A 23,844-nucleotide genomic window follows, 5' to 3' on the forward strand; every position below is an offset into this window, starting at 1 on the left:
TTGTGTCCTTTGCCTCAAAGAGATATACCTAGAAAAATGATTCGACAGCCAATGTCAACGAAATTACTGCCTGTGTTTTCTTCTAGGAGTTTTATGGTTTCAGGTCAGACATTTCGGTCTTTAATCTATTTTGCATTTATTTTTTGTGTGTGGTGTAATAAAGTGGTCCACATTCATTCTTTTGCAGGTAGCTGTTCGGTTTTCTCTGCACCATTGGTTGAAGAGACTGTCTTTTCTCCATTGTGTATTCTTGCCTCCTTTGTCATAGATTAATTAACCATATATGCGTGGGTTTATTTCTGGGATCTTTATTCTATTCTATTGATCTATGTGTCTGTTTTTGTGCCAGTACCATAGTGTTTTGATTACTACAGCTTGTAGTATATCTTGCAATCTGGGATTGTTATACCCCCAGTTTTGTTCTTCTTTCTCAGGATTGCTTTGGCTATTTGGAGTCTTTTGTGGTTCCATACAAATTTTAGTATTATTTATTCTAGTTCTTTGAAAAATGTTGGTATTTTAATAGGGATTGCATTGCATCTGTAGATTGCTTTGGGTAACTGGACATTTAAAAAATATTGGATCGTCCAGTCCGTGCGCATGGAATATCTTTTCATTTGTTTGCGTCATCTTCAGTTTTTTTCATCAGTGTTTTATGGTTTTAGGAGGGTTAAGTTTATTTCTAGGTATTTTGTTCCTTTTGGTGTAATTGTAAATGGGCTTATTTGGTTATGTATATTCCTGGGTATTTTATTCCTTTTGATGTAATTGTAAATGGGATTATTTTCCTAATTTCTTTTTTTGCTACTTCATTATTAGTGTGTAGAAATGCAGCAGGGGTGCCTGGGTGGCTCAGTTGGTTAAGCTTCTGCCTTTGGCTCAGGTCATGATCCTGGGGTCCTGGGATCGAGCACCGCATCGGGCTCCCTGCTCAGCAGGGAGCCTGCTTCTTCCTCCCTCTGCTGCTCCCCCTGCTTACGCTCTCTCTCAAATAAATAAAATCTTTAAAAAAAAAGGAAATGCAACAGATTTCTGTGTATTAATTTTGTATTCTGCGACTTGACTGAATTCATTTATTAGTTCTAATAGTTTTTTGGTGGAATCTTGAGGGTTTTCTATATATAGTAAAATGTCATCTACAAACACTGGAAGTTTTACTTCTTCCTTATCAGTGTAGATGCTTTTTATTTCTTTTTGTTGTGTCATTGCTCTGGCTGGGATTTCCAGTACTATGTTGAATAAAAGTGGTAAGAGTGGACTAATTGTTCCTGATCTTAAAGGAAAAGCTCTCAGGTTTTCACCATTGAGGATGATGTTAGTTGTGGGTTTTTCATATATGGCCTTTATAATGTTGAGGTATATTCCCTCTAAATCTTGTTTATTGAGAGTGTTTATCATGACTGGATGTTGTATTTTGTCAGTTACTTTTTCCACATCTATTGAGATGATCATATGATTTTTATCCTTTCTCTTGTTAATGTGATATATCATGTTAATTGATTTGCAAATATTGGACCACCCTTGCATCCGTGGAATAAATCTCACTTGATCATGGTGAATGATTTTTAAAATGTATTGTTGGATTTGATTTGCTAATATTTTGTTGAGTATTTTTGCATTTGTGTTCATCAGAGATATTGGCCTCTTGTTTTCTTTTTTGGTAGTGTCTTTCTCTGGTTTTAGGGTAATGCTGGCCTTAGAAAATAAACTTGGAAGGTTTCCTTTTTCTTTTTTTTTTTTTAAGATTTATTTATTTTAGAGAGAGAGTGCACGTGAATGGGGGAGGGGCAAGAGAGAGAATCTCAAGCAGACTCCCCACTGAGCACAGAGCCCAACGTGGGGCTCAGTCTCACGACCCAGAGATCATGACCTGACTAAATCAAGAGTTGGATGCTTAACCAGCTGGGACACCCAGGCCCCCCTCTTTTTCTGTATTTTTTTTTTTTGAATAGTTTGAGAAGAATAGGTATTATGTCTTATTTAAATTTTTGGTAGATTTCACCTGTGAAGCCATCTGGCTTTGGGATTTTGTTTGTTGCAAGTTTTTTGATTATGCATTCAATTTCATTGCTAGTAATCATTCTCTTCAAATTTCTATTTCTTTTTTTTTTTGTAGTTTTATGGTTTTATTAACACAAATATGATGTGCACAATAAGCTGTCTATTCATTTTCTTCGCTGAGCAGCCTGGCATTGGAATTGGTGACTCTGATTGCCAGCTGGGCTGCTCTTTCCACAATAGCTTTGTGGTTCTTGGAGGAGACATTGTGAGCAATCTCTGCACAGTAAGATTTGTTGCACATCAGCAGCACTTCAAGCTCCTTAATGTTGTGGACTAGGAACTTCTGGAAGCCACTGGGCAACATGTGTTTTGTTTTCTTGTTGCTCCCATAACCAATGTTGGGCATCAAGATCTGGCCCTTGAATCTTCTGTGCACCCTATTGTCAATGCCTCTGGATTTCCACCAGTTACGCTTAATTTTTTTTTTTTTTAAGATTTTATTTATTTGAGAGAGAGAATGAGATAGAGATAGAGAGAGAGCATGAGACGGGGGAGGGTCAGAGGGAGAAGAAGACTCCCTGCCGGGCAGGGAGCCCGAGGCGGGACTCGATCCTGGGACTCCAGGATCATGACCTGAGCCGAAGGCAGTCGCTTAACCAGCTGAGCCACCCAGGCGCCCCCAGTTGCGCTTAATTTTGACATAGCAGTCTGACTGGTGCCAGATGAACTTCTTGGTCCTCTTTTTAACAATCTTGGGCTTCACCAGAGGTCTGAGGACAGCTATGATGCCCAGTAACAGATGGCTGCCGCCTCTGCAGGCAGCGCCGAGGAAGAGAGCCTATTTCTTTCTAATTCAGTTTGGAAGATTGTATGTTTCTAGGAATTTATTCGTATCTTCTGGGTTATCCAATTTGTTGGCATATAATTTTTTATAATATTCTCTTATAATCCTTTGTATTTCTGTGGTGTTGGTTGTTATTCTTCAGTTCTGATTTTATTTGAGCACTCTCTCTCTCTCTCTTTTAATGAGCCTGGCTGAAGATTTATCAATTTTGTTTATCTTTTCAAAGAACCAGATCCTGGTTTCTTTGATCTATTCTATTGCTTTTAAAATGTCGATTTCATTTATTTCTATCCTAATCTTTATTATTTCCTTTTTTCTACTTGCTTTGGGCTTTGTTCTTTTTCTACCTCCTTTAGGTGTAAGGTTAGCTTATTTATTTGAGATTTTTCTTGTTTCTTGAGGTAGGCCTGTAACCCTCTAATCTTCCCTCTTAGAACAGCTTTTGCTGTATCCCAAAGACTTTGGACTGTTGTGTTTTCATTTTCATTGTCTCTGTATTTTTGATTTCCTCTTTGATTTCTTGGTTGACCCATTCATTGTTTAGTAGCATGGTTTAGCCTCCACGTATTTGTATTCTTTCCATATTTTTTCTTGTGATTGGTTTCTAGTTTCATACCGTTGTGGTTGGAAATGATGATTGATATGATTTCAGTCTTTTAAAATTTATCAAGACTTGTTTTGTGGCCTAACGTGATGTGTTCTGGAGAATGTTTCATGTGCACTTGAAAAGAATGTATATTCTGTTTTTGAATGGAATGTTCTGAATATATCTGTTAGGTCCATCTGGTCTAATGTGTTATTTAAAGCATTTTCTTGATTTTCTGTTTGGATGATCTCTCCATTGATGTAAGTGGGGTGTTAAAGTCCCCTACTATTATCTTATTACTGTCAGTTTCTTCCTTTGTGTCTGTTAATAGTTGCTTTATGTATTTAGGTGCTTCCATGTTGGGTACATAGATATTTATAATTGTTATATTCCCTTGATGGATTCTTCTCTTTATTGTTATGTAGTGTTCTTTGTCTCTTGGTACAGTCTTTGTTTTAAAGTCTATTTTGTCTGATATTAATATTGCTACCTCAGCTTTCATTTGCTCCCATTTGCATGGTGAATGTTTTTTCCATCCCTTCACTTTTAATCTGCATGTGTGTTTAGTTCTGAAGTGAGTCTCTTATAGGTAGCAAGATGAGTCTTGGTTTTTTTTTTTTAATCCTGTGTTTTTTTTTTTTTTCAGTCACTCTGTGTCTTTTTTTTTTAATTAAAAAATTTTTTTAAATTCCAGTATAATTCACCCTGTCTTTTGACTGGAGCCTTTAGTTTATTTACATTTAAAGTAATTATTAATAGGTATGTACTTACTGCCATTTTGTTAGTTGTCTTATGGTAGTTTTTGCAGTTCTTCTCTGTTCCTTTCTTCTTTTACTCTTCCCTTGCGGTTTGATGGCTTTCTTTAGTGTTATGTTTGAATTCCTTTCTTGGGGTGCCTGGGTGACACAGTTGGTTAGATGTCCGACTCTTGATTTCGGCTCAGGTCGTGATCTTAGGGTTGTGGGATTGAGCTCCATGTTGGGCTCCGGATTGCTGAGCATGGAGACAGCTAGGAATTCTCTCTCTCCCTCTTCCTCTGCCCCTCCCCCGTGCCCAGGCTTGGGTGCACTCTCTCCCTCTGTGCTTCCTGGATCTGGACGTCTGTTTTCTAACCCAGATTAGGGAATTTTTCCTTCAAAAAAGTTTTCTGCCCCCTTCTCTTTCTCCTCTCCTGAGATCCCTATAATGCAAATGTTATTACACTTGATGATGTGGCTGAGTTCCCTTAACCTAGTCTCAGTTTTTGTTATTCTTTTTCTTCCTTTTTGCTGTTCTGCTTAGTGGCTTTCCATTACCCTGTGTTCCAGATTGCTGATCTGTTCTTCTGCCTCCTCTAATCTGCTGTTGATTCCCTTTGTGTATTTTTTTTTAAGATTTTATTTATTTGACAGAGAGATAGAGCAGGAACACAAGCGGGGGGTGGGTGAGGGAGAAGCAGGCTTCCCGCGGAGCAGGGACCCGATGTGGGGCTCGATCCCAGGACCCTGGGATCATGACCTGAGCCTAAGGCAGATGCTTAACGACTGAGCCACCCAGGCGCCCTCCCTTTGTGTATTTTTAATTTCAGTTATTTAGTTCTTCATCTTTGAATTCTTCATCAGGCATATAACTTATCTCCATTTCTTCTTTTTTTTTTTTTTTGGGCGTGGAGCCCAATGTGGGGCTTGAACTCACAACCCTGACATCAAGACCTGTGCTGAGATCAAGAGTCGGCCACTTAATTGAGCCACCGAGGCGCCCCTAACTTATCTCCATTTCATTTAGCTTTTTTGTTGTGGCTTTGTCCTGTTCTTTCATGTGGGACACAGTCTCCTGTCTCATTTGTCTAATTCTCTGTGTTTGTTTCTGTGTATTAGGAAAGTCAGCTACATCAATTGATCCAGAAAGTAGTGACCTTATGAAGAAGAGATCCTGTGGTACCCTGCAGCTCAATGGTCCTTGTTCGTCAGAACCAGGCGCTTCAGGGGTGTCTCCTATGTGGGTTCTGTGTGCTCTGTTGTTGTGGCTGAGCCACATTTGCCTTCAGTCCAGTGGCTGCGGTGGCCCACTTTGCCTGTTGTGGGTACACTGGGCAGGGTTTGGTCCTTGTATTGTTAAGGGGCCAGTGTGAGGGCCACTGGTTGTGGTTGGGTAGTGTCAGCAGTCAGACCAGGTGCCTGCCCTCAGCCTGTCTGCTGGGGCTGTATTCACACTGACCTGCAGGGTGCTCTCCCCACACTGTCGCCTGAAAGGCTTTCATTTGTGGGCAGGGCGGGCTGTCAGACCAGATGCTTTCTCCTAGTCTAGGACTAATCAGAAGGGCACGTTCTCTGCACTGCCAGCTATAAGGTTCGCTGCTGGGACTGCAGGCACACTGGTGTGTGGTTATATTGCCCTCTCGCTAGGGCAGGAGTCACTTTGAAGTGGCACAGGTCCTTGTTGGGGTTGCTTGCAGGGAGAGTCAGGGCAGGAGATGCTTTGGAGGCACACCTACTGAGTGGGTCGGGTTGGGTGGGGTGGATCCAAAGGAGAACATTTACAGGGTGCCTGGTACTAACAAGATAGGTAGAGAGTGTACTTGCTGGTTCCTGCAAGTGTCAGACTATCTAGGCTGGGTAGGGGGAGAGAAATGGTGCCCGCCAGCATTTTTGTTGTTGGAGAAGTCTCCTAAGGATCTCTCCAGTGCACTTCTGAGATTAGTGAATAAACCTTCAGTATATCCCGGCGCTTTTCAAACTGCTGCTTCTATGCTGTATCTTGCTAGATTATTTGTTATGCTGGCCCTTTAAGGGTGGGGACTATTTATCTCTCTCTGGGTGTCTCCCAGTAAGGGTGGGGACTATTTATCTCTCTCTGGGTGTCTCCCAGAGCTATGCCGGCTGGTTTTTTTTTTTTTAAAGTACCTAGAGTTAAGTCCTGCTTATTGCAAAAACTCCCTAAGTTAAGCCCCACTGGTTTTCAAAGCCAAATGTTATGGGGATTTGTCTTCCAAGGGCCTCCAAGCCTGGAGTGTTTAGGGTGGGTGTGATCTTCCCACTTCTCTGTGCTTGTGGTGTCCCTTCTGTTTGTGGTTAGTCTCTTGAGAGGGGGTTGGTGGGTTGGGAGGGAGGGGTGAGCAGGAGGGGTGGGTGTAGGGAGCAGAGTTTGGTTCCCAGTTATGTCTCTGACTCTCCTACCCTTTTTGATGTGGAAAGTCTGTTCTGACAGTCTTTGGGTGGTTTTCAGAGTTAGCTACACTTGTGTAGCTGTTACCTTAGTGTGTCTTTGGGACAAGGTGAGCTCAGGATCCTCCTACTTAGCCATTTTCCCAGAACCTCAGCAGTCTTTTTTTCTTTGTTGATTTTTCCTGTTTCTTAAAAGCACACTCAGATAATTTATTGAGATTGTTTTCAGCCTATATCATTCTTTTGAAGGAGCCCTCTTAAAAGCCATCAGTAACCTAATTATAAAATCCTTAGTCATTTTCTTGACCAGTTCCCAATACCTGGTACCTAATATCTCTTTCCTTAGCTCCCATGTTGTTACACTGTCTTGGTTTTCTTCCTACCCTTCTGGCCATGATTTTGCTGACTTTTCTTCCTTCTGCTTCCTAAAGGATTTCCTTGAGATTAATTTTTTAGTCCTTTTTTTTTTTTAAACATTTCTTAATAACCTCATCTACTCAGACTGTATTAGCTTTTACCACTATTAGGAGGAACTTTAAGTTAATATTTCTAACTGTCAGGTTCCATTTTCACATTTTTAATTATTGTACATTTCTTTCTGACTGTCTTGCTGAATTCTCCAACCTAGTATGCATGTGTAAGGTCGTTATTTTAGCTTTCAATCCTAGTACTCCACTATTTCTATTTATTTCTCCTGTTATTTAGATGCCTTTCAAGGCCAGTGTCTCCGTTATAAGGCCTTGCTGAGCTCCATTTCCTCTCTCTTATCCAGGCTGTTGACAGATCAGATAGATTCTATCTATTAGTTGTGATTGTCAAGACACTTTTGTTTTTCTCCCATTGACACCAACCTAGATGCAATCTTAATTGTCTCACATCTACTCTGGATCTTCCTTTATTTTTCCCCTTCAAATGATTCTCCATTCCATTACCAGACCAATCTTTGTTCAGAGAAAGTGTGAGTAATAGTTACCTGCTAGTGCTGTGCTACATTCTAACATTGCAAAATTTATTAACAGCCCAGTAGAGATATATAGACAGATATGTAGAAGATATGACATAGTAAATGCTATAATCAGTGTAATACAGAGGGAGCCATAAATTCTTCCTGAGGAAGATAGGAAAGGCTTTATAGGAAAAGTAACTTTTGGACTGGTTCTTGATGGATACAAAGGAGTTTTCTAGAGGGAGAAGGGCATTTCAGACGAGGGATGTATATATATATGTATGTAAGTACAAGAACAGGCAGACATAAAAGGTCATGGTGTGTATAAGGACATGTGATAACTTTCAGTGTGGCTGGAAGAATAGTTGTTAAGGAAGGTAAAAATGTAGCTTGGAGCCAGATTGCAAAAGCCATTGTATGCTATGTTAAAGAATTGGAATTTCATCCACATTGGAGAGTAGCAAAATTTTAAAGCAGATACTGTTAGATTTTTACTTTTAGTGGCAGTGTGAAACATAGAAAATACTGTTTTGATCCTATTTCTCCCGATTAATTATTGAAGTAATAAAGCTTAATCCCTTAATTTGGCATTCAAAGTTCTGCTATTCTCCATGACTTTCTTGCATATGCTCTATGCTTCAGCCAATTTGGGCTATTTACTAGCATGGGAAAGTCCTTGTGCTTTTTTGCTTCTGCTTGATTATTGAATTTTCCAAAGCAACTGGAAGTGAAGCCTTCTCCTCTCAGATAAATGACTGCTATATTCTCTGAGCTTTTGAATCAATGAGTACATTGAAATCATAGTTTGGTAATTAAGAAGTGTTGCAGCCAGAAGACCAAGATTTAAATCCTAGTTGTGTCATGTACTGTTTGTGACTCTGGACAAGCTACTGACTCTTTCTAAACCTTTCTTATGTTTTATTTTTTTATTTTTTGAAGATTTTATTTACTTGAGAGAGTGCGCAAGCAAGAGAAAGAGCATGAGCGGGGAGGAAGGGCAGAGGGAGAGGGAGAAGCAGACTCCCTGCTGAGCAGGGAGCCCAATGCAGGGCTTGATCCCAGGACCCCAGGATCATGACCTGAGACACTTAACTGACTGAACCACCCAGGTGCCCCCTTTCTTATGTTTTAAATAGGAATAGTAAAATCTATATCATTAATCTCACATACATTAATATGAAAAAGAAATGAGGTAATGATTATATAACCCATAGCTTTACAGTATTATGCACTATTACTACTATTGCAGTATACTGTATAGAAAGAGTAAGAAGAATCTGGTGCTGAAATAATGTTTGAAGATGAAAGCATAGGCAGTGGCAACCATGGCATTTTAATATCAAGAACAGATTTCTAATGAATACCACCTTATGTGTTAGGAAGAAAAGGAAGAACCCAAAGAGTAAAGAGAATTAGCAATTTCTTGTACTGCATGGTGTGCTGATTGTCAGTATGATGCACACAGTGGTCACCATTGTGCTTCTTGTCGTTTGCAACTCTTCTTTGTGGCTCTTAGGAGTTGTGGCCCACTACTGCCTCTACTTGGTGTGTGGCCTTGGTGAACACATAAACTGGAACTTTGAAATTTGAAATTGCTAAAGGCAAGTTATTTGATAAACCATTGTCTTAATTTTTATAACCCTTTTAACATGTATAAACTAGGAAAATTTCCATTAACAAACAGGTTGACTTTCCTGAAATTTGGGTCAGAAAGTATTATCTCTGTATAGCCTTCATTCCCCCTTACAGGATAATCCTTTGTAAAATTGGGGTATAGACCTGTCTGCCTCCTCGGTCACATAACCGAATCTCCATTTCCTGTTACTGCCTTTCCCCTGTCTTTCACATGGTGAGTGCCCTCTTGCTGCCCTCTTGTTGCAGAATTCTCCTCAGGTCTATCCTCTCCTATAGTGCAGTGAATTTAAAGTTGTTCCCTTCTCCCCCACTGGTCACACTCCCTTCTGATTTTGATAGAGTTTGGGTAAGAGTTAACTTGATAAACCATTTACATTAAGGCTTTGTATTCCTTTGTGGTTATTCAACAGTTGAGGCTTCTGCTCTCAACTTTTCCTCATTCCTTAAGGCAGTGCTTACACAATTATGGTCTGTGGATGGCTAGCATCAGAATTTTCTGGCAGTGTTTGTTTAAAATGTTTATATTCTGAGACCCCACTTTCAGCGATTCTAATTATTGGCTAGATCTAGAGTGACATCCAGAATTCTGCTTTTAAAATGAGTACCCAGGGGCGCCTGGGTGGCTCAGTCGTTAAGCGTCTGTCTTCGGCTCAGGTCATGATCCCAGAGTCCTGGGATGGAGCCCCGCATCGGACTCCCTGCTCCGCGGGAAGCCTGCTTCTCCCTCTCCCACTCCCCCTGCTTGTGTTCCCTCTCTCACTGTGTCTCTCTCTCTGTCAAATAAATAAATAAAATCTTAAAAAAAAAAAAAAATGAGTACCCAGTGATTTTTATACCCCAGGATGTTTGGGAACCTCTATTGTGATTGTGATTGGGTCATGATTGTAATATTTCTTTTTTTCTCCCTCCAAACTTTGTGGGGTTCATTTTTTTTCTGTGGGTTTGCCAGAAGCAAAGGTAACAATTCCAGCTACCTGTCTTTTAAAGTAGAAGGGGCTGCTGCTTACTATTTTAGTAAATAGAAAAACGCCACTTGTTACAAGCAAGAATACTATGGATATCAAGCAGGTATGGAGTTTAGTCTTGGCTTTTTTAGGGTCTTGTCAAGATTATTGGGTTGTACCCTGAGAAAGGGAACTCAAAGGCTTGGTTTCTGTTATAAAATGGCATACGGACTTTTGGAGACATTCATATTATCTTTGTTGTTTGCAGAAATGTAAGACTGTACCAGAAATGTTTTTGGTCACTTACAGATTGGTCGGTATAATAAGATTGCGTTATTTTTCTTATTTCAATTACTAGCAAGTGGAGAGGGAGCAATTAAAGTGAATTGGCATTTTCCCAGCTGGTGGTAGACAAAGTCTGGAATTCACTGCCTAAATTGCCATATTGGTTAGATTACAAGTGGACAGTGGAGGGAATAAAACATGAAATTTAAAGTATAGATTAGGGAGCTCACATGGTCAAGGGAAGGATATATCCTTTCTCTTTGTCTTTTGCCAAGACAACTCCCAGATACTGATTAGGACTGTTTCCTCACTACATAGACCCAGATATGAAGGTAAAGGACAGGATAGTTGTGTCTTTCCAGGCCTTTGGAATGGCAGATACCAGGCTTGTGTGAGTACATGCTTATATAACATGCCTGCCCTAGCACAAAATACTTGGAATGTATACTGCTACTCGTATGAATGACTAATGGTCTATATTTCTATTTTCAAAGAGATTATTCAAACAATAATGACTTTACAGTTGGTAGAATTTGGTGTGTGTAAGAAAAGTTTGGGGGGTAAGGGAAGACATCCTAGGAGCCTGCAGGGAGTAGTTAGTACCAGCTTATTCTGCCAAGGGGTAAAGCTGGCCTTGCCTTATTTTCCCCAGTCTCCCCTTCTTTCACTGTTTCTTTGTGCCTCTGTCTATAAGATTTTTTCCCCCATAGCTATCTATTCTTTTTCCTTTCATTCATTGATTCATAGCAAGTATAATAGGATTTCGACTTTGGGGACACAATTTTTGACCCTTGAATTCAGGTTTTAAAAAGTTTCTTCAGTGAAGTGCCAGTTTCTTGTAACCTAAAAAGTTGAATCTAGGAAATTAAATATATATTTTACTTGCTGACTATTTGAAGCTGATTTATTATGAATGGATTTCTATTATTTAAAAAAAATTTGTGGGGATTGCTAAGAAATCCAACAGTGGGTTTTATAACAAACCATCATGGAATATCTATGTATATGTGAAAGAAAGAATTGTTTTTTTGGAACAGAGAGAAACTGCACTGAGATTCAAGGGCTGAGCAGCATATTTGCTTCAGGTGCAGAGTTGTGGTAATCATAATTTTTTTAGTTCATTGCATTTGCATAATAACATAATATTAATAAAACGCTAATAAAATGGCATAATACTATTTAGTCAAATTAAAAATACACCCAGAAAGTAACATATTTTACTTTAAACACATGCACATATGTTCAAGAACATTAATGAATGTCCATGGAAGGGGGCAGATAGGATTAGGAATCAGAGATGGAGGAAAATAAAAATAAAAAATAAGAGAGGCCTCACATTTGTTCATAGACAAATGCCATGAACTAAAAACAACAAAAAAAAATAGTATTATGCTACAGATCTTACTGTTTTCTCCTTTTATGTTCGCCACTGTTTAAAAAATCTTTTCATGTTTCTGTATATATATCTGTCTTCCTCACTGCTTTTGGTTGCTGCATATTATTTCACCGAATTTGCTTAACACTTATCCATTCCTCTAGTGATGCCTCTAGCTACTCTGACGAATAATGCTCCAGGGAATAGTCCCTTATGGAACTGTGTGTGAATTCCTCCTGAATATATGCCGGGGAGTTGTATAGCTGGGTCATAGAAATGGCATTACCTATCAAAACTTAGCACATAATTGCTCTGTGGAGTAGTTGACCAGTAATGCATTTGGATTCCTCTTCTCCATGTTCTTGCTAACAACTTTCTCTGTCATAAATCTTATATTTAATCCATTTTACACTATCACTCTGGAAGAAATTAGAAAGTTGACTAATAATTTATTACATAGAAGGGCCAAATTTTTATTATGGCAACTAGGGATTTAAAACTTATAATGGGGATTTTGAGGGAAGATTGAAATTCATGTTGAAGTTTAAAGTGTTGCATGATCCTGTACAGGTTTTGCAAGGAGAAGGTAGGTACACAGTTTAGAGGGCAGGGATATTATCTTGTTGAACTGTCCAGCAACCTGATCTTGTCAGGGCCCTGGAGTCCATCATATTTAGGTAGTCTGACTTGTGTAAACTATTCTCATTAGTGACCAAAGTTAATTAGAATGTCAGTGGACTAATTCATGGCGAAAAAACACAATTATCAAATCTGGCCATTTCAATTGGCCACTTTTTCTTGGGGGAAAATAAAGTGTAATTAGAAGAGTTCTTAGTAAGTTTTATATCCGGGCAAGAGGAAGTATTCTGTGATTCAGATGTTTGATGGTATCAAGCCATCAAAGGCCGATGGCATCTATCTATTCTAAGTCAAATGTTTTAACAGTCTTGGTACCCTGATATTTGTAGCAGTGTTAAGTGATGATAATTTATCCATGTCTTTTGTTTCTTTAAGTAGGCTCCACGCCCAGTGAGGAGCCTAGGGTGGAGCCCAATGTGGGGCTTGAACTCACCCTGAGATCAAGACCTGAGCTGAGATCTAGAGTCAGAAGCTTAACCAACTGAACCACCGAGTTGCCTCCATATCTTTTTTTTTTTTTTAAGATTTTATTTATTTATTTGAGAGAGAGAATGAGATAGAGAGAGCATGAGAGGGGGAAGGGTCAGGGGGAGAAGTGGGCTCCCTGCTCATGTGGGACTCGATCCCGGGACTCCAGGATCATGACCTGAGCCTAAGGCAGTCGCTCAACCAACTGAGCCACCCAGGTGCCCCTCCATATCTTTTTTAAAAAAATTTTTTCTATTCTTTTTTTGTAAAGGGGCTTTCTCTTATAGTATACATAAATTATTGTACTTATAATTAAGCTGCTTAGGTTAACAAAAGGAAATTAGTTACACTGTTAGGTTGAGGAAGTAAGCATTGTAAATAGTTTCATATAGTTTTTCTATTGAGTTTTTAGAAGTAATTTTGTAGGGACGCCTGGGTGGCTCAGTCGGTTAAGCGTCTGTGTTCGGCTCAGGTCATGATCCCACAGTCCTGGGATTGAGTCCCATGTTGGGCTCCTTGCTCAGCGGGGAGTCTGCTTTTCCCTCTGCCTGCCATTCCACCTGCTTGTGCTCGCGCCTGCTCTCTCTCTCTCTGACAGAATAAATAAAATCTTAAAAAAAAAAAATTTTGTAGGACCTGTAGACTAGATATGATATTAAATTTATTTTAAAATGTATACATTTTAAATTAAGTTTAGAATTAGTATTCTGTAGTTTTCTCCCCTCATTAGCCCTTTATATTTCTCATGGTAACTCAGCTTCAATTTTTTTTTTTTAATAAAAGAAGTTAGTAGGATTATTATTTCAATTATAGGAATTTTTTTGTAGCAGATCTTTTTAGGGATATATTTGTTTTATTGATAAAATCTTGGTATCTTTCTCAACACTTTTTTACTTCACTTTCATGATTTCTTTAGGTTTTCTGGGTCTTGAGGTAATTAAGCACACAACCTGATAATAAGGATTTTTTATTTATATATATTGTATTACATATGGGATTAATTTGAATTTATCTGATACTGAGCCTGGTTAGTTAGAATCCAGCATTGAACTTAGTTTTGGCTCACATCATGATCTCAGGGTTGTGAGATCAAGCCCTGCAGTAGACTCCATGCTGGGTGGGGAGTCTGCTGGAGATTCTCTCAACCCCCTGCCCTCTGCCCCTCCCCCCACATGTGCACTTGAGCTCGCTTGCTCTCAAATAAATCTTAAAAAAAAAAAAATCTAGCATTGAGGCTTAAGTTTTGTACTTCAGTTTTTATTTTCTAAAATCTCTGAGATCATAATATCTTTTTCTTATTGTTTAAACTGGAAAAGATAGATAAAAATTTGGTTTTCATCTGAACTAAGTAGTGAAGTATCTTTTATTAGAATTTTGGTTATTGGAATTATATTGGAAAAGAATTTTTGTTATCACTTAGTTGAATTTTTTATTGCTAAGCCAAAATGAAATCAGGTTAAAGCATATTTTCCTTTTCCATATTTTCTAATGAAAAAATATGATTGAAATAGTAATGGTAGAAACTATGCATTCATATCAGGATGCTTGCAATTTATTATTATTTTTAGAGGAGTAGTAGTCTATGTATATGCAGAGACTTAAAAGTGAGTATCTCCCATTTTTAAGAAAGGGTCTCTGGGTTTCATAATAATAATGTTAGATCTAAATATTTCAGTTAAAGATTGTGCAAACAACAGCTCGGGGGAAAAATGCAGAGTACTGAATATGTATATCATGGGAGAATACTGCCACCTTGTGTATACATGATGCTATGTTATGTCTCCGTTTTCTTTTGTTACGCCAGCTAATACAAAGTGCTTCTTTACCATTTGATACTATGGTTAGATAAGTAAATGTGTAAAACATTTGTTTTATTTTTTTCACTTTTCATGTAGTAAAATCAATCCAGTTTTCTTTTTTCTTGGCAGGAGGAGGGGTCTTGTATTTTGAAGACATTAAATTTGGTGTAGTTAGCTCTAAGAATTGGAAAGTCTGAGGGATCAGTCTGGTTAATTGATCTCTGGGGTTAGTAGAAAATTGAATCATTTTATTTGAATCTTATGGAATGTTGATGATTCTTTGATCATTCTTCATTTTAGTGCTTGCCATGCTTTGGGATAATTATTCTGAATGCCGGCATTCATTATACTGTAGATAAAGAAAGTAAGGGCATTGGGCTTACTGACACAACCATAGTCCTTGATTTTTAAATGTCAAGTGCAGAAGAAGGACTTTAATAATAAATGGAATAGTGCTTTGAAAAATATTGCTGTGATGAAAGAAGGGTTCTTTTAAATCATTTTGATTACTTGAGGGCATGACTTAGTGGGTTTTGGATATTACATCTCCCAAGACTGGGGGTTCACTTTCTGATGCTCACAACTAGCTTAGCTGTGTAATCATGAGTGCTTCTCTGGGCATAAGTTTCTTCATCTGAAAAATGAGCAGTTGAACTGGGTGATTTCTAAGGATCTTTTTAGCTTTAGAATTCTATGACTGTAAAGTTTTATTATTAACTTTTAAAATGTTAATGCTATAATGCCCTTCAGGTTACTCATTATATTCTTCTGTATAAGAAGTTATTTTGAAAGCTTAATCACATAGTTGTGTTTAAGTGTCAGGAAATATATTAGTAATTTGAGGGTTATACCTTAGTACAAAGTTTAATACTAGAAACCTAGGAAATTTGCCTACTTTTTATATAATATGTGGGGTACTTGAAGTTATCAGAAGATTGATTTTGGGGTAACCTAGATTTTAAATCTATACTACTTTCAGCAACATAATACTGTTGGCAGGGCACAAATGGATTACAAATGTCTACATTTCAACTTCTGGGAAGGCTCCATAAGTTGGTATAAATATGGTAATGGTATATAAACCGTAATGGTTTAAATATCATAGGCAGAATTTTCTAGTTGAGATGAAAAGAGAGAAAAAGTACCTTTAGCCTATAGTTGAAAACTTGGGAATTCTTTAGACTGTTACCCAACTGAAAATTTAAGGCTAGTGATTCTTCAGAGTGTAAATTTCTTCATTTTTGAGTGCACAGCAGCAGATATTTCCCGCTTCCCTTGATTTATTTTTCTTGTGCAGTGCTAAGAGTGAACACATGTAATCAGATTTCACTTTTTACTTTGAGGCCATATGGGAATAATTTTTTTTTTAATTCTAAACATATTAAGGAAAATGATTCTCATTGTTAAGCTATGTAAACATACCAAATTCAACATCTGTACTGAAATAATTTCCCAGTGCCTAGTGATTGTAATACCAAAGCAAAATGATTATGTTGGTATTTTTGCATTTATTTGTGTGACACCAAACTTTGTTTTATAGAGTACAGACTTCATGACAAATGTTTAAATCCACTAATAAAATGCATTTCACAAATAATTTATGCCATATTATAAAACATTAAGTAAAATGTTAATTAAAATGTACGTATCATCCTCATGTAAATTATTATGGAAATACAAAATATTAAGTAAATTATACTTCATAAAAGTGAAGAGAATTAATTACGAAAAAAGTGAAGCAGATGATAAGTTAATTGGTTTTTAGAAAATGTAATCTTAAGAAAATGGGAAGTCAGTGGTGACATTAGCCATGAGGTTTTTCTGTAGAGATTTTTCCAAAAGCTCTCTTCCAGAATCTCCCTCTACAATGAGGTAGGAATGTGAAATCAGAAGAAAACATTGGGTGAGAGTTCATAACAGGCTCATTTACAAATCCAATCTCTGGATTGATACTCTTGAGATATTTTTGAACAGTTTGTTTTCGTTTAGGGACTAGAGTTTTTATTGATAGCAAACTAGTTTTAAAGAGAGCATGCCTAGTTTCTTTTTCTCAGTTTTATGTATAGGTAGTGACCAGTTAACAACCTATACTTGGTTCAGTTGTGCTGTGTTAGTGTTCTACTTGTTTGAAAAGTCTTTGATTTGGATGAAGAATTATGATTGTAGTAAAAAATTTGCTTGTCAGTTGACATATTGTTCTTCCTTGGGAGTTACGGAGAATTAGAATGCTTTCTAATGAGTGCATCTTTGTTTATTTTGACATTTTAAAAAATTGAGATATACTTGACATGTAATTAATTTTAGGTGTACAATATAATGATTCAAGATTTGTATATATTGTGAAAAGATCACCACAGTAAGTCTAGTTAACCATCACCACAAATATTTACAGATTTTTTTCTTGTGATATATTTTGAAATTTTTATGCAGCAAATGAGTTTCTGTATAGAGAAGTTTTCCTCAAGTATTTTCATCATAGATTGCATAATTGAATTTGCAATAAAATTTGTTGCCCAGATATACTAGGGGACCATGCTAAAACATGTAATAAATGTTGGTAGAATACTTCAGTGTGGTTGCTTATTGTGTTCTGCACAGGCCTAGACCTATCTATTCTTATGTAATATTCAAAATTAAAGAGTCTTTTTTTTTTTTAAGATTTTATTTACTTATTTGTCAGAGCAAGACAGAGAGAGAGCACAAGCTGGGGGAGCCGCTGTCAGAGGGAGAAGCAGGCCCCCCGCTGAGCAGGGAGCCCGATGTGGGATTCAGTCCCAGGACCCTGGGATCATGACCTGAGCTGAAGGCAAATGTTTAACCTACTGAGCCACCCAGGCATCCCATTGAGTCCCTGATTCTAATGAAAGTGATTTCTAAGACAATGAAATATTAGCATTTTAGAAATTCAGAATACCATATTGTTTTGGAATACTAAAAACTGGTGTAGTCATTAACTGTTATGTTAATATGTAGGTCAAGATAGAAATTGGTATTTACATGGAAGTTGGAGGATTTAGAATGCTTGTAAACCCAACTCTCAGATTTTTTATATATTTTATTAAGTGTCTGCTACTAGGAGTGTCATTACTAGAGAACTTACTCTGTAAATTGGTCTTTTTCATCATAGCAGATGAATAATTGTGATTTTTCTAATATATGCAAAAATTTGCATCTTACTCAAGTTTTATTTTAATTGCAAAATTTTTTAGGCCATCCTATAATGTAAACTAGTAACATATACAAATTGATGCATACTCTATATTTTTCTCTCGTTCCGTTTTTTTCTTTGAATGCATTAAATTTAGTTGTTGCCCTTTGTGAAGCAGGTGCTGCTCATCAGAGTGATTCTGTATTTAAAAAGATTAATATGTAGACATTTTAATATATTATTTAAACTAATGTAATATTAATGGGATAAGGTCTTTTAAATGCTTGTAAAAGTTAATATCAATGATATACTCTTCAGTTACGAGATTTTAGCATAGGTCTAACATATTTTTTTATTATTACCAGGCAAGAAGTTATGAAATGGAATGGATGGGGATATAATGATTCCAAGTTCTTCTTCAATAAAAAAGGCCAAGTTGAGTTGACTGGGAAAAGGTAACTGGTTGGTTTATTCTTTTGTTCCTTTTTCCCCCACTTTCTTTCTATAAAAAATTTTAAACATAAATAACATTATTATGTTAAATAATAGACATACATAAAAATAGAGAGGGTAATATAATGACTCCTCCCTTGATTTAAAGTTATCAACATTTTGACATAATCATAATAATACTATTATCATACTCCTCAAAGTAAGAGAAATTTTATATCTGATTATCCAATCCACATTTCCCCTGATATCTAAAAATGCCATTTTATAGGTAGTTTGTTTGAATCAGGATCCAAAAAGGCCTATAGTCATCCCACCACCTAGTCTCCATGCCATTGACTTGTTCAAAGTAGCTCCATTTTTAGGACTGGGACTTTACTTTTGGGTGTGGGTTATTATGGAAAGTGAGCAATTTTAGGTCTTTGTGAATATAAATAGTATTTTAATTTTTAAAAAGATTTTATTTATATATTTGACAGAGAAAGAGAGCCAGAGAGCACAAGCAGGGGGGTTGGGTGGGTGGTAGAGTGAGAGGGAGAAGCAGGCTCCCTGCTGAGCAGGGAGCCCAGGGCTTGATCCCAGGCCCCTGCGATCATGACTTGGGCCTAAGGCAGACCCTTAACTGATTGAGCCACCCAGGCGCCCCATAAATGGTATTTTTAAAATTAGTTTTCTGAGATACATTAGGGAAGAAGTGATGAAGAAAGAACAATCATTTGTGTGGTAACTTCCAAATTTCTGAAATATTTTTGGTAATGTGTGGATAAGAATTCTAAAGAATATTTGTATTGTTACTATTCCAGATGCAGACAGAATTGTAAAGTAAGTTCTTAGTTGATTTTAAGAACTGACCCTATTGGGGCACCTGAGTGGCTCAGTCGTTAAGCGTCTGCCTTCGGCTCAGGTCATGATCCCAGGGTCCTGGGATCGAGCCCTGCGTCGGGCTCCCTGCTCCGCGGGAGGCCAGCTGCTCCCTCTCCCACTCCCCCTGCTTGTGTTCCCTCTCTCGTTGTCTCTCTCTGTCAAATAAATAAATAAAATCTTAAAAAAAAAATGGATCAGATATATTTCGAATCTGTTCCAGTATTGTGCTTTGACTTAATATCTATTGGGCATTAATATGCTTAGGTTAATATTTTTGGTATGTGATTATATTGAAATATCAGCGAGAAAAGTTTTATTCCTTTGGAGAAATTCTCTTTGCAACATAATCATTCCAGTTTTCTGATTTAAACATACTTTGTACCTGAAACAAAACCTCAGGAGTAGTAATTAGAAACTAATTTTAATAAAGGTATGAAATGTACATTTGACATTTGCTTTTTAATAGGAAAAACAAATATCTGTATTCTTATTCCAATTTTTTTTTTTAAGATTTTATTTATTTATTTGAGAGAGAGAGAATGAGAGACAGAGAGCATGAGAAGGAGGAAGGTCAGAGGGAGAAGCAGACTCCCTGCTGAGCAGGGAGCCCGATGCGGGACTCGATCCCGGGACTCCAGGATCATGACCTGAGCCGAAGGCAGTCGCTTAACCAACTGAGCCACCCAGGCGCCCCTTCTTATTCTCATTTTTAAGTGTGACTGGGCAGCATGTTGGTGGAGGCTTAGTTGAGAAATTGTGTAATTCAGGTAGAAGGGATTTCTGGTTAAAATTAAATTTACCAGTGTTCTAAATGTTGAGTGTTTTGTGTTTTAAATGGAATAATGTCTAATATGGTAGAAACTTATGTATGTAAAAACTGGCTTTGCAAACTCTCCTGGGGGAAAAAAGTAAATCTTCTGAACTTAGAAAATCAACTTCCTCTCCTCTCAGACACTCTTCATTTCTTTCTCTCTTCAGACCTTGAAAGTATGGCATCTTTATTTTATGGGAGGGGGGCAAATTGTCACTTGTGCACAGTGCCACTGAAAGCATTAGACACCTACTGACTTGTGTAGAGCACTGATGGCTATTTAGTAGTTTGTGTTGGAAGTCTATGTGTATGAAATGAATGATCTGTCACAGAAAATATCACAAGTAATTATATTTTACTTGTGCCATGGGTTCGGAATCTGGTTCCTATTTGAGGTGTTCTGGCACTTGATTTGTCATTTTTCACAGAGGATCAGGCTGTAGAGTTCTGACACATGTACCACACTCATGATATACTCATGAAAAACATTAGAAACCCGGTATATTCATTTATGTTTAGATTATTCCTTTTTCCGTGGATAGAGCACTTGTTAATGCCCTTCATGGTATTAAGATATATAGAATATAAAATATAAAATATATTGTTTGGAGAGCATAGGTTCAGAGTAAAGGGGATTCAGGGGTCTTAAGAGAGACTTTTATCCAGGTTGTAACAGAACCAAAGAATGTATTTGTTTGGCTTCTGACTTTGGAAGATTGCTGCTGCTGCCACTCTAACCAGAATTAGTTCCTTAAAGCCTTCATTTCTTTGCATTAACCCCTGAATCAGGTCCAGTGGGAGAAAAGGGAAGAGCATGGGGTGCATCTGACTGGCAGAGCCTACAAGGGAGACCTGTAAAGCGATGTTGGGCACGTTTGCTTTAGTGGAAGGTAGCCTTGGCTTCTCACTAAGACTCATCTAGAGGGCAATTCTCCAAATACAGAAATGGAATTTAAATGCTCTAGGATTAAATATATACTACATAAACTATTTAATAACTAAAACCAATAATTAAGTAATATTCAGTTCCCATTTTAGTGCTTCCAGAAGTACCATTACCTTGTTATAGACAGGATAATAAACTGGATTGAATTGGATCATAGCTTTCTGTAAATTTAGTCTAGCCTCCTAGGGATAATGGTTGAATTAGTAGGTTTCTCTGGTTTTTATCAGAAAACATTTAAATATTCTTTAAGATAATAATAGCTATTATTTAATTGAGTGCCTACTGAATTATCTTAAAATAACCCTAAGATGGGTAGTGGTATTTTCTTAAAAAGAATTAAGAGATTGAGGGTGAGAGAGGTTAAATAGCTTATTTGAGGTCACTTGCTCAGCAGGAAATTGGGATTAAAACCCAAGTGTTTTTAAGCTTTGTTCTTGTGCTGTTTCTGTTGTACTGTTCTTCTGCAGATAACCATATTCATCTATTGTATTGATCTTGTTTTCTCTCCAAACTCTGAGAGCACTTTATAGTAGCCTTCTACCTGCTGTACACTAGCACAGTAGAAAAATTGTAAAAAATTACCCTGTGACAGAAATTCCTGTTTTTCCAGTGAAAGGCACAGTGCAAAAGCAGAAGAAGGTTGTGATATTCTTTTTTAAATTTATTTTTAAAGATTTTATTTATTCATTTTAGACACAGAGATAGAGAGATAGAGAGCATGAGCAGGGGGAGAGGCAGAGGGAGAGGGAGAAGCAGGCCCCCTGCTGAGCCAGGAGCCCGATGTGGGGCTCGATCCCAGGACCCTGGGACCACGACCTGAGCTGAAGGCAGACACCCAACCATCTGAGCCACCCAGGCGCCCCTAGGCTGTGATATTCTTAAAAGAGAAAATGGAATTTATGACTAGAAAGGATGAGTTACAAGAATACACTGATTAGGCTGAACAGTATTAATTCACCCCCCCCTTTTTTTTAAAGATTTTATTTATTTATTTATAAGACAGAGAGACAATGAGAGAGGGAATATGAGCAGGGGGAGAGGGAGAAGCAGGCCTCCCGTCGAGCGGGGAGCCCAATACGGGGCTTGATCCCAGGACTCTGGGATCATGACCTGAGCCGAAGGCAGATGCTTAACAACTGAGCCACCCAGGCGCCCCATTAATTCACCCTCTTGTATTAATAATATTAGACTGTGAGGACAGTTTTTGAAATTCTTTGTAAAGACTTTTTATTCTGGCATTGTAGTGGACTGAACAAATTACATATCTTTTGTTCTCTGTAACTGCATAGAAAACATGAGTAAGATATCCTAAGAAAGATATAAAACAGAGCTGGGAAGAAAGGGGAATTCTTAGGTGCCAGAAACCAAGGGTGAGTTTCAATGAAAATTTATAGGGGTTCCCTTATTTCTGATCCAAAGACATTGAAAAGGTAAGAAATTTTTATAAGCAAATGTGGTTGATTGTGTATATTTTTGGGAGGGTAACACTGACATTTCAAACCCAGCCATTAAATTAGTATATGTGCTGCCGAAGCAAGCACTCCAGCCATTAAATTAGAAGCAATTATTATAAACTGTTAGAGATCTTTGGGAAAAATCTGAAGCTTTTTCCTGAACACAGTCTTCTGAACATATTTACAGTTTGTCAGGTTATAAATCCTTAGGTTTATTATCTTGCCATTCTTACTCCTTCTAGATAATAGATGAATTGAGTCCTTCTGGGTTTAAACAGCAGAAGGCAATACTTCAGAGCTAATGCTACACATTTCTACAAACTAAAATTTTTGAAAAGTGTCATTATTCATTGACTTTAAAGGTATTAAACATTAATTGGTGCTTACAAAGCACAAGTTAGTGTTTAAATGGAGAGAATTTGTTTTGGTTTGTTGTACTTTATGTTTTCAGTGGCAAATTTTTCATTAAAGTTTTATCTGATTAGAAAAAAATTTTTAAATTGCTTAGCAATTATTATGGAACTCACTCTGAGGATAGATTGTTGTATCTATAGATGGTTTTGCTGCCACTGTGCACTGCTGCAGAGTGAGAGTACTTTGTCTTTAGTCACAGTTCATACTGATGTGTGTGTACTTCTTTCTTATATATTTATATTCACAGAATTTTCTTTCCACACAGTGATTTCTTTGGTCTTGAGTGCTTCCCCTATTTCTGTATCTTCTACAATATAGTTTAATTCTGTTCTGAGGGAATGTGATGAGTTGATCTCACCTTGTATTTTACATGTGAACCATTTCTTAATTCTCAAATTCTCAAACTCATCTTCAATTGTGATTAAAGATCCATTTCTGTTTCAATAATTGGTATAGGTACCTGGCTTTCCTCTTACCACATTTCTGGCAAAAGTTGCATGTTTCTTGCCCATATATTCATCCTACCAATCAAGTGTCTTTGTAGCTTTGACCAAACTAGGTTGTAAATTAATTTTTCTTCCTTCCTTCCTTCCTTCCTTCCTTCCTTCCTTCCTCCCTCCCTCCCTCCCTCTCTCTCTCTCTCTCTCTTTCTTTCAGGTTGTTTCTTAACAGTTATAATACCAATTCTTCGTGTCCTGCAATACTCAGTGCAATCTTATGAGTGTTAAATGCTTGTTTATAGTTTTGAATGTAAACCTAAATTATTTTAGTGTAATGTAATAATCAAGTTATTACATGGCTGTTTCTTAAATTAAAAACCTCTAATTCCTTTAACTTTTCTTATAATGTTTCTTTTCAGTCAATTTACTTCTTTGACTTCAAAGTTTTCATTTTCACTTCATGATATTTTGTGAGATTTTTAGAACCTTTGGCAGTATGCTAGGCTTTATGATTATTAAGTCAGGCTTCCTTTACTGTTTTTCAAATCCCAGGGCATTAGATGCAAGAAAAAGTACAGTTGGAAGGTTTACATTCTGACATGATTTTTTGAACTGTGTGTTTTGTGCAGGAATTATAGATAATGGAGCACAG

At 37.3% G+C, this 23,844-nt stretch overlaps 1 protein-coding gene across 2 annotated transcripts in view; it reads left to right on the plus strand.

The window, feature by feature from the left end:
* Positions 1-23,844, plus strand: part of AGPS (alkylglycerone phosphate synthase) — a 147,999-nt gene that overhangs the window by 13,768 nt on the left and 110,387 nt on the right. For both annotated transcript variants that reach the window (XM_064586738.1, XM_045868459.3), the window contains exon 2: positions 18,179-18,268. In XM_064586738.1, the coding sequence (XP_064442808.1) occupies positions 18,179-18,268 (90 nt within the window). The remainder of the gene's footprint in view (positions 1-18,178; positions 18,269-23,844) is intronic.

The sequence above is a fragment of the Mirounga angustirostris genome, unplaced genomic scaffold, assembly GCF_029215605.1.
Source record: "Mirounga angustirostris isolate CCGP_5_RB_7025 unplaced genomic scaffold, mMirAng1.0.hap1 SCAF_3, whole genome shotgun sequence".
Taxonomy (NCBI): Eukaryota; Metazoa; Chordata; class Mammalia; order Carnivora; family Phocidae; genus Mirounga; species Mirounga angustirostris.